The sequence below is a fragment of the Grammomys surdaster genome, unplaced genomic scaffold, assembly GCF_004785775.1.
Source record: "Grammomys surdaster isolate TR1022 unplaced genomic scaffold, NIH_TR_1.0 126131, whole genome shotgun sequence".
Classification (NCBI taxonomy): Eukaryota; Metazoa; Chordata; class Mammalia; order Rodentia; family Muridae; genus Grammomys; species Grammomys surdaster.
This window is the reverse complement of record NW_021620939.1, coordinates 4496093-4510315: the sequence shown is the minus strand read 5'-3', so window position 1 is coordinate 4510315 and position 14223 is coordinate 4496093. Positions and strand designations below refer to the sequence as shown.

Genomic DNA, 14223 nt, shown 5'->3' with positions numbered 1-14223 from the left:
TGGGGGAAAGCTGCCTCAGTAGGCGTTGGGTATAGAGAGACCCTATGGGGAAGCTGCCTCAGGTGTTGCTTTCTATGCAAGAAGGATGCAGGAGGGGAGCGGGCTGTGTGGAGTCCAGGAGGCGTGCCAGTCGGCTAGGAGGCCTTACTTAGGCTCTCATTCATGTCTGTCAGAACTGGCTGGTAGCAGTGAAAACAGAATCGCTCTGAGCCAAGTGGTACACTAGACATGCTGAGGCAGGAGGGGCTCAAGCTCCAGGCCATCCTGGGCTACAATAAGACCCCATCTCAGAAGCCAAAAGAAGCCAAGTACCAAAAGCCTATGTAAGATGCAAGCTGAAGAAAGAGACGTCCCATATACTTCATCACAACCAACTTTGGCTATGATTGGCTTTTTTTCATAAAGTAGGCAACAAGCTATGTTTTGGTTTTGGGTTGAGACAGGGTCTCACTATGTAGCACACTCTGGCCTCAGATTTACAGAGCTCTGCCTGACCCTGCTTCCCAAATGCTAGAGGTGAAGCTCAAATGCCATAGTGACACTCAGATAATAGGCTATGTTTGACAGAAAAAAATGATTTTAATGTGTGTGGATGTTTTGCCTTCGTGTATGTCTGTGTACCAATGTATGCTGGTCCCCAAGAAGGCCAGAAGGGGGCGTCAGATCTCATGGAGGTGTAGTCACAGATAGCTGTGAGCCTCCGTGTGGATGCTGGGAACTGAACCCAGGTCCTCCAAAAGAACAGCCAGTGCTCTTAGCCCAATGAGCTGTCTCCAGCTATGTATGCACCCCTCCCCCAGTAAGCTATTTTTAACAGGATGCCTAGAGGGTGTTTTGAGCTAAGAATGAAAGGTCTGTCCTCTGTGCCTACTATTACTTTATTACAGAGGTTGCTCAAAGTCCTGTGCCCCCCAGCGTGGTCAGTGTGAAAACAGACAGAGAGGATCCAAGTGGACTGCTGAAGAACTTCCAGGATATCATGCGAAAGCAAAGGCCGGAAAGAGTGTCTCATCTTCTTCAGGATAACTTGCCAAAGTGTGAGTCTTGTCGTGTGTGAGTTTGTATGTCAGGTTTAACGTGAGGGTATATGGTGAGGCAAGGGTTGAAACCCATGGCCCTCGCTTGAGTACTGTTGGGCTTAGTGGCAGTGAGTGCTGCTGCTCGCAAGCCTTCAGTCTTTCATTACCTATGCACTGGACAGTATGCCAGACATTGCCACATGTCATTCCAGTCCTGGATACAGTGCCCTGAAATGACCAAAATGAGGTTTAACCCAGGCCTGTCCTTCAAAACAAAACAAAACAACCACTCTTTTGTTTGTCTCTACTTTAGCTGTTTCCACTTTTCAATATGATCGTTTCTTTGAGAAGAAAATTGACGAGAAAAAAAATGACCATACCTACCGAGTTTTTAAAACGGTGAACCGGAGAGCACAAATCTTCCCCATGGCAGATGACTACACGGACTCCCTCGTCACCAAAAAGCAGGTGTCGGTGTGGTGCAGTAACGACTACCTGGGCATGAGTCGGCACCCACGGGTGTGCGGGGCCGTCATGTAAGTAGCTGTCAGTCTTCACATACCACAGGCGTTATTCTGCAAGACACAGATGGTATACAGCTAGACCTTTTATGGGAGAGCATTTTTAGTCGCTGAAAGTGTGCCACAGTGATACAGTACTATTCTTTGTAGAACCAGCTTTCTCCCTCAACCTTTACAGGAATTGTGGGATTGAACTCAGGTCACCAAGCTTTACAGCAGAGCCCCTTTACCTGCCGAACTATCTCACTGGCGTGGTAGTCTTAGCCTTTGAAAATCTCTGCAGATGATATCTGGGGCAGAGGGTGCCTCAAAAAAACAAATCAAAACAAAACAAAAAACAACAACAACAAAGATGAGAAGGCTGTGGAGGAAAACCTAATGCTGACCCATGGTCCTCCAACCATTCATCCACCCAGCCCACACTCACGTACATAACACACAGGGATACACAGCGCTCACTCTCTCTCGTTCTCTCTCTCGTTCTCTCTCTCTCTCTCTCTCTTCCTCTTTCTCTGTCTCTCTTGCGTGCACATACACATAAACACTTTGGGGCTGGGGATGTAGCTCAGTTACTTCTAAAAAAACCCTGCTCTTTTAGAGACACTGATGTGTGGAGGGTGGATAGGGCTATTTCAGTAGGACGTGTTAAAGGCATGAAGGTCCCATCCTTGGTCTTCAGGAGCACCGCCATAGCTTGAGACAGTTGCCTGTCGACCTCTCCAAGAGGCTTGCTAAAGAGAACCCCACATGGGGCGGAGCATAAGGTTGTTTGTGGCCTGATGTTGTGTAACTGCTTTGCAGCCTTCTAGAGTCTGCTTTTTCTTAACAGGATATGTTGCCTGCATGTCTGCCACGGGTGTGGAGGTCAGAGAGAGTGTTGGATTCTCTGGAAATAGAAACTGAACCTGGGTCCTCTGGAAGAGCAGGCTACGCTCTTAACCACAGAGCCCTTGCTCCATCCCCTAAACAATTGTTAGCCATTCCTTTAAGATTTATGGCCCTAGGTTTCACAGTGAGAGACATACTAGATAAGATCGACATGACGCTCATCTCATTCTCCTGATTCTGGAAAGAGAACTCATTTATATGGTGGTTAGAACCATGAGTTTCTCAAAAAACCAAAAAAACCAAAAACAAAAAACCATGAGTTTCAAAAATAATTTTTTAAATAAAATAAAAAATAAGCTGGGCATAGTGATGCATGCCTTAATCCCAGCACTGAGGGGCCAGAGGCAGGAGAATCTCTGAGTTTAAGGCCACCCTAGTCTGCATAGTGAGTTCCAGGACAGCCAGGGCTACATCATGAGACCCTGTTTCAAAAAACTAAAAAAAAAAATAGAACTGTGAGTTTTCTTGCTTGCTTTGCTTGCTTGAGACATGGTTGTAGGTTGTTTGTTTGATTGGTTTTGTGTGTGTGTGTGCTAGGATTACAGGTACATATTCCATGCCTGTGTATGCAGTACTAGGAGTTGAACTGAACTCAGAGCATTGTGTATAGTAAGCAAGTACTCTATCCGCTGAGCTACATCTTCAGCCAAAAATGTATGTGTGAGTGTGTGTGTATGAGTGTGTGTGTGTGTATGTTTGTATATGAGTATGTGTGGGTTTATATATGAACGTGTGTTTGTATATGTGTATGTGTTTTGTTTGTGTGAGTGTGCGTGTGTATGTGTATGAGTGTGTGTGTGTGTGCATGTGTGTATGTGTGGTGTGTGTATGTGTGTATGTATTGTGTATTGTGTATTATGTACTTGTAAGTATGACATGGGGTAAGGTGAGTGTGTGCCCTGAGGTCAGCGTTAGATTTTTCCTCCACAGCCTTTCCATCTTAATTTTTTGACACTCTGCCCCAGTGCTGGGTTGTAAAACTGAAAGCTCTGGGTTTTTAATGAGTTCTGGAGATGTGAACCCTGGAGTTTTGGTATTTTACTTGTTTTTAACAGAGACACTGTGAAACAGCATGGTGCCGGAGCTGGTGGAACTAGGAATATTTCTGGAACGAGCAAGTTCCACGTAGAGCTGGAGCAGTCGCTGGCCGACCTCCATGGCAAAGATGCGGCTCTCTTGTTCTCTTCCTGCTTTGTGGCTAACGACTCCACCCTCTTCACCCTGGCTAAGATGATGCCAGGTAAGTGCTGCCGGGACCTAGCACATTTGAGGTTCTGCATAATGACAAGGAGGGTGTCTACAAAGACAGCCCACTCTAGCTCAGCCCACTGGCCCCGTGTCAGAGCATTGTTGGAGTGCAAGGCACTGACTGTGTGTTGTGAGTTCCAGCAGAGCATGGTCCATAGTGACTGACATGGTCCTCCACATGGGAGGACCTGTCCTGAAGTTCCTGACTCAGGATTTTGTATTCTAAGACATTCCTCTAACAAAATGCTTCATTGCATTTAGACATGTGTGTCTTCATAGCTTTTGAGGTGAGGTACCCATATTTACCACTATTACCCATGATGAAAGGCTGTTTTTGTTTTTGGAGAGTCTCACTGTCTACCTAGGCGGGCCTCAAACTCTTGATCCTCCTGCCTCAGAATGCTGGGCTGTCAGGCATGTGACCTTGTGGCTTTAAAGATAGTTCTCCATGGTTGTTGGTTTTTGTGTTTCATGATGCTGAGATGGAACCCAGGGCCTCAGCGCATGTGCATCTCGTGCTTTGCCATTGAGCATCTTCTAGCAGCCACTGGGTGCCTCTGCCTTTGTTTGTGTCTTCCCAGAGGAGAAGCATGAGCTAGTTACTGTGTCAGAACACGGTGTTCTCGTAGTGGACATTTCTGAGGTATTTTCAGCAGGAAAAGCTCTGTTGCGTGGCCCAGGACTTCATTTGTCTTGATGCTTCTGTCACTGAGTAGCACTTTTCTCATGTCAGGCTGTGAAATTTACTCTGATTCCGGGAACCATGCCTCCATGATCCAAGGGATTCGCAACAGTCGAGTGCCAAAGTATATCTTCCGCCACAATGATGTCAGCCATCTCAGAGAACTCCTGCAGAGGTCTGACCCCTCCGTCCCCAAGATAGTAGCATTTGAAACTGTCCATTCAATGGATGGTAAGTATGTGCTGAGGCTAATCTGAAGCCTGAGATGCAGGACTAGGCTTGAACTGTTGAAAAAAGTATTGTGCATGGGCCCTGGGGACATAGCTGGTTGACAAGCCTCTGCTTAACTGTGTATGAGGTCCTGTACTCAACTCCAGACACAAACAGAAATATTGTGTTTCCTTTGGTTTGCATTTCTTTCATGCTTGGCCTCTGTAATTGAGAGATGTTATACTGATGGATAACTGGGTTTTCTGCTCTGGCTGTTGTTAGATTGTATAACCTCATGGGGTAAGAACTAGGGGGAGTTCACTTTTTCTCCAGTACTAAAATTGACCCCTTAGACTGTATGGCACTCTGCTTTGGCTCCAGCTGTTGTTACTGACATTTTCCTTGGCTTTCCTCAGGCGCAGTGTGCCCACTGGAAGAGCTGTGTGATGTGGCCCATGAGTTTGGGGCAATCACGTTTGTGGATGAGGTCCATGCAGTGGGGCTGTATGGGGCTCGAGGTGGAGGGATTGGTGATCGGGATGGAGTCATGCCAAAAATGGACATCATTTCTGGGACGCTTGGTATGTATGCAGGCTTTGTAACTCTGTCAACTCTGTCCTTTGACACTGAACTTCGGGTATATACCCGAAGAGACCAATGACTGGCTGGTCTAACTGGCACCAGGACCAGAAGCAGAGAGGTAGCTGTAAAGCCTGGGCTGTTTCTCTTTGTGGTGAATTTTGTTTTCTTGAGTCAGGGTCTCAGCCTGTACCCCAGGCTGGCCTTGTTTCAGGTTCTCCTGTGCTGGGTTTGCAAATGTGTGCCACCACTTCCATCTTGCAGTGAAGTTTTCCATCTGAGTGAATGCTAGCCCAGCTTTGCGAAATCCCCCGGGACATGGAGGCTTACAAACTCCCACAGCTAAATATGACAGAAATTACATTTCTTGTCATCTGAGGTCATTCCAACCATACTTGACTCTTATTGTAATGCTGGATTCAGAAGGAGGACTCCAGTGCTCTTCTACAGGGCATTGGGAAATGCTGTGCTCTGTATCTCGCACATGGAACATTTCAGCTCTCCAGCCGTCCCCTCTCCCCATGCTGGCACCCTGGAGCCTGGACTTCAGTCCTGGCTGCACAGCTCACAGGTTGTGTGGCCTTACCTTATGAGCTGACCTTCTTGTGCTTGTTCTCCCCATCTCTATGGTGAAGATAGCAATAGGGTCTGTATCAGGATTCCTGCAGAGAAGTTGAATGATCTGTCTGCCTGTGGGAATGAATCATGAAGAGGTAGAAATCCCTTTTAATCCCAGCACTTGGGAGGCAGAGGCAGGCGGATTTCTGAGTTCGAGGCCAGCCTGGTCTACAGAGTGAGTTCCAGGACAGCCCGGGCTATAAGAGAAACCCTGTCTCGAAAAAACCAAAAAAAAAAAAAAAAGCATCCAGAAGTTCATAAGGCAGTAATAAGCCTGTGTAGCAGTCAGCAGAATGCCAAGCTAAACCTACGTTTAGTCAAGGATCAGCAGACAAAACCCAGCATCTTCCAGCCCTGTCAAGGGAGTGAGAGGTCTGCCTCCCACAGACCCTGAGATGCCAGGGAAAAGCCACCTCGCTATTCAAGTGGCAAATTCCAGTTTGTGATGTAGGCTTGTTGGAGGTCAGAGACAGTGAGCTGGAGAGTGCTAGGCAGAGTAATTTTCCACTCTAGGAGTTTGAGCCTACCTAATACTATCATGGTTCAGCAAAAAATGTTCACTTCAGAACACAAAGCTAAGGTTCCTGAGAACCCTTCTAGAGTCCTTAATCCTGAAACTTGAGATACAGATTACACAAGAGCCTTGACCAGAACTGAAAAACAGTCCTGGCCCCGTCAGCCCTAACAGGTTCTGAGTATTTGTATTCATCCAGCAAATGCTAATTGTCCAGAATCTCTTGTTTGCTTGAGTAGCAAGTAAGGCCTCAGTACTGCAGTTGATGTCTTAGCTGGGCGACTGCCACAAAGTCGGTGCCTGGAGGCCGTGCGGTGCTGCTCATGTGAGGCCAGCCTAACAGAAGTTCTCCTCCCAGGTAAAGCATTTGGCTGCGTTGGAGGATACATTGCCAGCACAAGTTTGTTGATCGACACCGTCCGGTCCTATGCCGCGGGCTTCATCTTCACCACCTCGCTGCCACCAATGCTGCTGGCTGGAGCCCTGGAGTCTGTGAGGATCCTGAAGAGCAGTGAGGGGCGTGCCCTTCGCCGCCAGCATCAACGCAATGTCAAGCTTATGAGGCAGATGCTAATGGATGCTGGCCTCCCAGTCATCCACTGTCCCAGTCACATCATCCCTGTGCGGGTAATGGCCTGTTGGTGATTGGACTGAAAGAGGCTATGTCTCCACACATGACATGACAGTGTTCTGTTTCTACCTTCCTGAAGACAGAAGGGTGTCCACAAGGGGTTGAGTAGGGTGATTGCAGGGTGGGAACTGGTGTTCGGACTGTAGCCAGTGGCCCTTTGCCATGTCTCTCTGTCGTCAGCTGCCTGGCCTGACTTCACAATAAGAATGAAGTCTTTGAACCCAGCAGGCTCAAGCCCACCGTCCCTCCCCAGAGCACTGACCTTAGCAGGGTAAACAAGAACATGTGTGCAGCAAACTCGAGGAGCCTAAGCCTGGGCAGCTTTGAAGTGTGACTTTCTACTTAGTAAATCTCAAAGTCGGTCTTGCCCTTTCCTCTACAAACCATGTCTCTGTTGATGCTGCAGTTAATATAAGGAAGTAGTAGCTGGTATAACCAGAGCTGGGCAGTACCTCCTGGGAACAAGGATGTGTGAAAAATAGAAGTCACCTCCTTTACCATGTAAGGTCTGGAGGACAGCTGTGTGATGATTCTGGTATAGCAGCTCACCGTGCAAGTGTCAGCTCCCTTAAATTACAGGTGTTCAGGGAGCATTTCCCCGTCCCCAAGGCTTACACACTTAGCTACAGTCTGGCCTGGAGCCTGAGCCTTGTTCATGAACATGGTGTTCTTAACGGTCTCTGCAAAATTAACATGCCTCATTCTGACCTTGTTCTTGCTATGATGGGTCATAGGTTGCCGATGCTGCTAAAAACACAGAAATCTGTGATGAGTTGATGACCAGGCATAATATCTACGTCCAGGCCATTAATTACCCGACAGTGCCTCGTGGGGAGGAGCTTCTGCGGATCGCCCCCACCCCACATCACACCCCACAGATGATGAACTTCTTCCTGGGTGAGTTCACGCAGAGTGACGGGAATCTACCTCACTGTGAGCACACTCCAGGGAGCCCACGTGAAAGCTCATGCAAAGTTCTTGGTGGTATTTACCCTAATGCATTCAGACAAGATTGGTTTCTTCTTGTTCCAAGTGTCTGACTGTGCCCTCAGATGCCACCCAATGAAACTCTAAGATTAGACAGTAGCGACTCACTTTAAGAGTGTGCAAGATGCATTTGGAAGCACACAGGAAACTTGCTGCCCCCATCTCCTCTCTCCTGTCTCCTGCATGCACAGTTGTGGCTGTTGAAGGGGCCAGAAGCCTCTGACAGCACAAGTCTGTCACTGGCCACTAGGATCCAGTGAACGCTTCCCAGATCTGCTCTTCCTTCCAGACATGTGGTCCTCCAAGTTAATCTGTTCTGGTAACTGTACTGCCTCCCCCACTCCCCATGTCCATTCCAAAGGCAGAGCTTGGGGGAATTTTAGCTGTAGGTTGTCATGGCCACAGAGGAACTTTGCCCTCTTGGGCCCTCTCAAGTCAGTATAACTTCCAAGGACAGATTTTATGTTCAAGATGCTCAGAATATTTCTGTTTGATTTTGGTGTTGGGGTTGAACTTGTGGTCTTGGCACACTGCATGCATACTTCACCCCAGAGGTCCACTCCCCCAGATTTCCCAACCCCCACACCCCAGATATTCAGGTTAGTGAACTGATATTGCAGCAGCTAACTGAAGCTGGTTTGTGAAGTGAGACCCAACTCTTAGAACAGTGTCCTTGAGATAATTGACATACCATAAAATTTACCCTCCTAAAATAGAGGATTAAAGGGGGTTTAGATACATGCACCTTGGTGAGAGGCCGTCACCTCTGCTGTGCCCTCACTAGCATCAGTTCCTTCTGCCTAGTCCCTCCCACCCCGGGTGCTCTCATTCTCTGGTGTTTGGTGTGTTGGACCATGTGAGTGACATGTGTCACTACTGCTTATTCTACTTACATTCTTTAAGACAGTCTAATTGCGTCTGCAGCCTAAGCTGGCCCAGAGCTCACCAATGCCCTCTCACCCTCCTGAGTGCCAGCTCTGTTCTTTCCATCGCCACAGAATCCTCCACATGCGCATTGATTGGCTCATTGCCTATGTGCATCAGTGGATGGGCGTTTGGGTTGCTTCCATTGTCGAAGTCTTAGGAATGGGTGCTTCTGAAGCATTTGTGTGCAGATTTTTGTGTGGATACACACTCTGATTCTCTTGGGCAGAAGATCCTGTAATGTTTAAAAAAACAAACAAACCTGTCTCTCCCCACAGAGAAGCTCTTGGTCACATGGAAGCGAGTTGGGCTGGAACTGAAGCCACATTCATCAGCTGAATGCAACTTCTGCAGAAGGCCCTTGCACTTTGAAGTGATGAGCGAAAGAGAGAAAGCCTATTTCTCAGGCATGAGCAAGATGGTGTCTGTCCAGGCCTGACTGTGACTCGGTTATTCACAAACCCCAGGCCATTACCATACCCAAATAGTAGCCAGAATTGTCTTTATATGTGAAATAAATTATATATTAAATCTTAATCTATAGTAAAATCAGATTGTAGTGTGTTAGGTGTTTCTGCTAATTGACCACTGAACAAAGAGCTAACGCTCATGTGGCCTGTCGTATGGCTATATAAATTGTAATGCCTGCCAGGCCTTGTGCTCTGCTTAAATCTGACCTGGCAGACCCAGCTGACACCCCAGAAACCACAAGCAGTGACACCACCTGCTGCGGGCTTCCCTTCACACTCCTGCCTCAGACCCAGAAGGGGCAGTCAGTGTGCCCACAGTCCTTTCGCAGCTTTTCTGCTTTCCCTCAGCCACTGCCTCCACCTCACACTCCCCACTGCAAGTCAAGCCTGCGAGTTTGGCAGCCAGCTAGCGCCTGACTCATTGTAATGTCCTCCGCAAAGGATACAGAGGGCTCTGTGCCCCTCCTCCACCCTCTGCACTTGTATCTGGGTCTTGCTCTTCTTACACAATCTAAAAATGCCCCTCGTCAAGAGTTTCTCCCCTCTGTTGACCGTTTCTCTCACAGGCCTGCAGCAGGTATCACCTTTCTGACCAATAGCCAAGTTGCCACCCAGGCTAGACGCTCACAGCTACAGCTATGTCTGTCTATCACCCAGGCTAGAACCCTCACAGCTACAGCTGTCTCTGTCCTGCCTTTGCACAGTCCTGGCTGGTCAACCTGTCAGCCCTGTTCCCTGTGGAGGTTGCTTTTGGCTTGCCACATTTTGCCTGTCTTGTCAAACCCAGCCACTGGCTCTGTTGCTTCTCCTTAGACCCTTCAGGGGTATCTGAGTGGTGGGCCTTGGGCTTTTTACAGCTTTCCCATCTGAGTCTAAGCTGTGCCAATCGCTGCTCCCAGGAGTGTTCCTCCTGAGCTGGGTGCTTCTCTGAGTGTTGATGGCCCTGCTTCACCCACTGCATCACCTCACATACTCCGAGGTCTTCCCTCGTCCACATGGTGTAGAAAGCACCCTGCCCCACCAACCCCATTTTGCACCTGGCCCTCATGTTACTGGCCCAGGCTATCCAGCCTCTCATCTAGAGTCAGCCCTGTGTTCTCTTACATAAATAGCAATAAAGCCTTTCAGGCCAGGCCATGCTACACTCATCTGCCTTTGCCTCCACCCCAACAGCAGTCTGAGCAGTCTTAGAAAAACACAAATCGTGGCTATGGATGAAGGCTGGCTGGCAGAGTGCTTTCCTAGTATACACAAACTTGTCTCAAAAAAAGACAAGCACTGTGTTTCATACAGAGACCTCTTGAGTCTTGTAATTGTGCTACGTTCAGACTCCTCATGCCAACGGATGGGGCTCCTGGCAAACTCGCTCCATTAGTCATTCCAGCCTTTCATGTTCACTCTGCTTTGTCACTGGACTTCACTTCTATGCCTGAGTTCTCTCTACTAGTCTTCTGCCTCAGTCTTTCTGCTCTGGGTCATAGTATAGCCACTCTTAATTCAAGACAAGTTTTCATGCAGTGGTGATACATGCAGTTGATTTCAGCACTTGGAGGCAGAGGCAGGCAGATCTCCGTAAGTTCCAGGCCAGCCAGGACTATGGAGAGAAACTCTGTCTCAAAATTTTTTTCCTTAGGACTCCTCCCCAGACATGCTAGCCCAGGTACCCGCTCTGTTGGTAAAATTCCTTCCTTTGGGAAAATGTAAACATCCCACCTCTCCTTCTATAGTCCCAGTGACAAACTGGGGAATCAGTGAGGTCATCAGGCTTCCTTACAGAGCTATGGGTGAGGGTTTATGGCCAGGAGTGTCAGTGACAGCACAGGCACACTGGGAAGTTGACACCCAGCTAGGGCGATGGATCCCCTAGGCCTGTGAAGATGGAGTCCCCTCCCCTTGTCCTTCCCCACCTGCATGCTTTAGCCCTTCAGATACCCCAGGCCATGTACAATTAGGATAGAATTATATACCACAGGTTGGGAAGGGTGCCTGGATACTTAGATGAGAGTCCCATGAGCCTCCCCACACCCTCTTTCCAAGAGTCAACAAGCCTAGCCATGATGCTCTCTGACCAGGAGGCCCAGCTGACCTGAAGATGGCCACAGCGTCTGACACCTCCAAGCTTTTCTCTGCCTCCTACCTTGGTGCCCTTCCACATCCTGGTCTCTAACTGAGGGTGCTTCCTCCCTGTTGTAACGTGGCTTTGAGGGTAGATGCCTTATCTTTTCCACCTTATCCCCTCCAAGTCCAGCACAATTCAGTTGATGCTGATAAAACACATGCTGATTGAACGGAAGGGGGTCCCAATGACATCCAAATCCCATAGGCAGAGTAGGTGCTCTGAGGAAAGGCCAGGCTGCTGGAGGTGAGAGTTCCAGCTAGGAGGTCTGTCTCGCAGCTGCAGATGGAACACTGTATGTCCTAACTTGGCAGCTAAGGCTGTGCTTCCTGGTCATGTCCCCTTGCTTCACAGTACCGTGTGGCGCATGGCAGCATCATGGTCCTATCAGATAAAGGCATCACATCCTGGCGGGCCACCGGCTGTGACAGAAGTCACATCACCTCAGAACCACATTATTATCCCTTCTTGACTGGCTTTCCCAGCTTTGCTGCCTCACTCCGGCTTCCAGAGCTGTCCATTGTCCCTCACATTCCCACGCCTAGAACACCCTCCACCACCTTTCCTTTGAGTGGGATTGTTTGCCTCTGGCGGGGCAATGTCTGAATGCTTGGGCAGACCCACTCTTCCTTCATAAGACTGAGCTGGCAGGGTGAACACAGTCTGCAGGTGTATTTTCCCCTCCCAGTTTCTTGGGGTTGTGGGTGCACAGGATGGAAGGATCTTCAGGTAGCAGATGAGACATGGGGCTGTTAAAAAACATGACAAGAACATTTCTAAGCCAGTCTAGTGTGGAACTGTATGAAGCCATAAGTTTCATTTTCAGGACACAGAATGCCAAGAGGAGAAAGACTGAGTTGTTAAAACCTCAGTAGATCAGCAGGGGGCGTAGCTCAGTAAAATATATGTCTTGCAAGCAGGAGGACCTGATTTGACCCCAACTCGCTAAAAATGTCATGTATGATCGTGCATTCCCATAATCTCAGTGCAGAAACTGGAGGACCCATGGAACTCAGTGGCTAGCCATTCTAGCTTAATTAGTGACCTTTAGGCCAAGAAGAGACTGTGACTCAAAGGAGATGGACAGCATTCCTGAGGATGGCACTTGGGTTGTACTCTAGCCTCCATCCACACCAACATGTGACCCCTCATATTCGCACACACACACAGACCGTTCAGAGTTACGTGTGAGATGGACACATTGTACTCGGAACTGCCAGAGAACAGCCTTGCAGTCCTCGGAGCGAAACAAACCCTAGGCTGGAGCCTGCCTCCTACTTCTGCTTCTGGCTGTGGTTGAAACAATCTCAGAGTCCCCCACCGGGGACTCTACCAGGCTTTCAGGCTGCAGAGGAATGCTCTTATTTTGTTTCATGTTTTCTCCAGGCCACCCAGGTCAGAGCTTGCATGGGACATCCTAAGTCAGGGACTGTATTGTCTTTTATTTAAGTAGTGGGGCTTCATAGCAGAAGACTCTGTGCTTGAGTCAGAAAGAAGATACAGCTCAGTAGCAAAGGTTCAGACAACAATAACACACACACACACACACACACACACACACACACACGGAGCAGTAAAAGAGGAAGGGGCTATACTTCCTTCATGGCTATACCCTGGATGTATAGGGAAGTGGAACAGGGCAGTCAGGTTGCAAAATCAGCAGTTTCTTTGTGGCTAGCTCCAAAACTCTCTCCCATCCCCCCACACCACACCACCCTCTCAGTGGCTGGCCACTGGCCTAAGCCAGCCAAACTAGCTCAGTTCTTCTCCAAGGCCTCCAGACCCCAATGCTATGAGGCTGTGTGTTTTCTCTCCTCTGCTTCTCAAGGGCTGGATTTGGTGTGGTGGTGTTGAAGACACCTGGGATCAGGTTCCTGAAGGTTCCAAGCACAACACTACCCACAAGTTCAATATACTTGTTGACTACAGATCCTGTCCACTGATACTGGCTGCATTCTGAAGTCTACACTGTGCAGAAAAAAAAAATTAGAAACACAGAACTGGGAGTGGTGAGCTACACCTTAATCCCAGCACTCAGTAGGCAGAGGCAGGTGATCTCTGTGAGTTAGAGGCCTTCTTGGTCTAGGTAGCAAGTTCCAGATCAGCCAGAGCTACGACATGAGATCTTGTCTGAAAAAGACAGAGAGAAAGAAAGGAAGAAAGAAAGAAAGGAAGAAAGAAAGAAAGGAAGGAAGGAAGGAAGGAAGGAAGGAAGAAAGAAAGAAAGAAAGAAAGAAAGAAAGAAAGAAAGAAAGAAAGAGGGAGGAAACCCCACAGGCAATGAGACAGCTCAGTGGTAAAGCCCCTACAATAAATAAGCAAACAAACATAATAAAAATGGTTTAGGGGCTAGTTAAAAGACCCATCTGGTTAAGACCCTTGCCTATGTTAACACAAAAACACAAGTCTTGACTTGAAGAAGAATAAAAGGTAGTTTATTCTGCAGCCAAATACAAATGACCGTAGTCCAGGAACACAGATTTAGATTACTTCAAACTTTGTGTTCCAATGTGGTGACAATTTGATAAAGGATTTTTTTTTTTGTAGTAACAGAACAACAATAACAGTAGAATCCTGGAATGGTGGCACACACCTTTAATTCTAGAGACAGGTGAATCTCTGTGAATTGGAGGCCAGCCTGGTCTATACAGTGAGTTCTAGGACAGCCAGAGCTATATTGTGAAACCCTATCTTGAAACAAAACAAAACAAAACCAAAACAAAACACTACAAGTCCAGGCACCGTTCAAATCCACTGGTGGAAACAATAAGTAGGTGGGTTCAAGCAAAGCAAGGGAGAGGGCATATTCCCGCTAT

The 14223-nt window shown here is 48.1% G+C and overlaps 1 protein-coding gene across 1 annotated transcript in view; it reads left to right on the top strand.

The window, feature by feature from the left end:
- Alas1 (5'-aminolevulinate synthase 1) overlaps positions 1–9373 on the top strand; it is a 14275-nt gene extending 4902 nt beyond the window's left edge. The window contains exons 4-11 of the mRNA XM_028756655.1: positions 888–1037; positions 1333–1555; positions 3484–3668; positions 4410–4589; positions 4985–5149; positions 6638–6906; positions 7645–7807; positions 9100–9373. Coding sequence (XP_028612488.1) covers positions 888–1037; positions 1333–1555; positions 3484–3668; positions 4410–4589; positions 4985–5149; positions 6638–6906; positions 7645–7807; positions 9100–9260 — 1496 coding nt within the window. The 3' untranslated portion in view covers positions 9261–9373. The remainder of the gene's footprint in view (positions 1–887; positions 1038–1332; positions 1556–3483; positions 3669–4409; positions 4590–4984; positions 5150–6637; positions 6907–7644; positions 7808–9099) is intronic.
- Positions 9374–14223: the final 4850 nt, after the last annotated feature.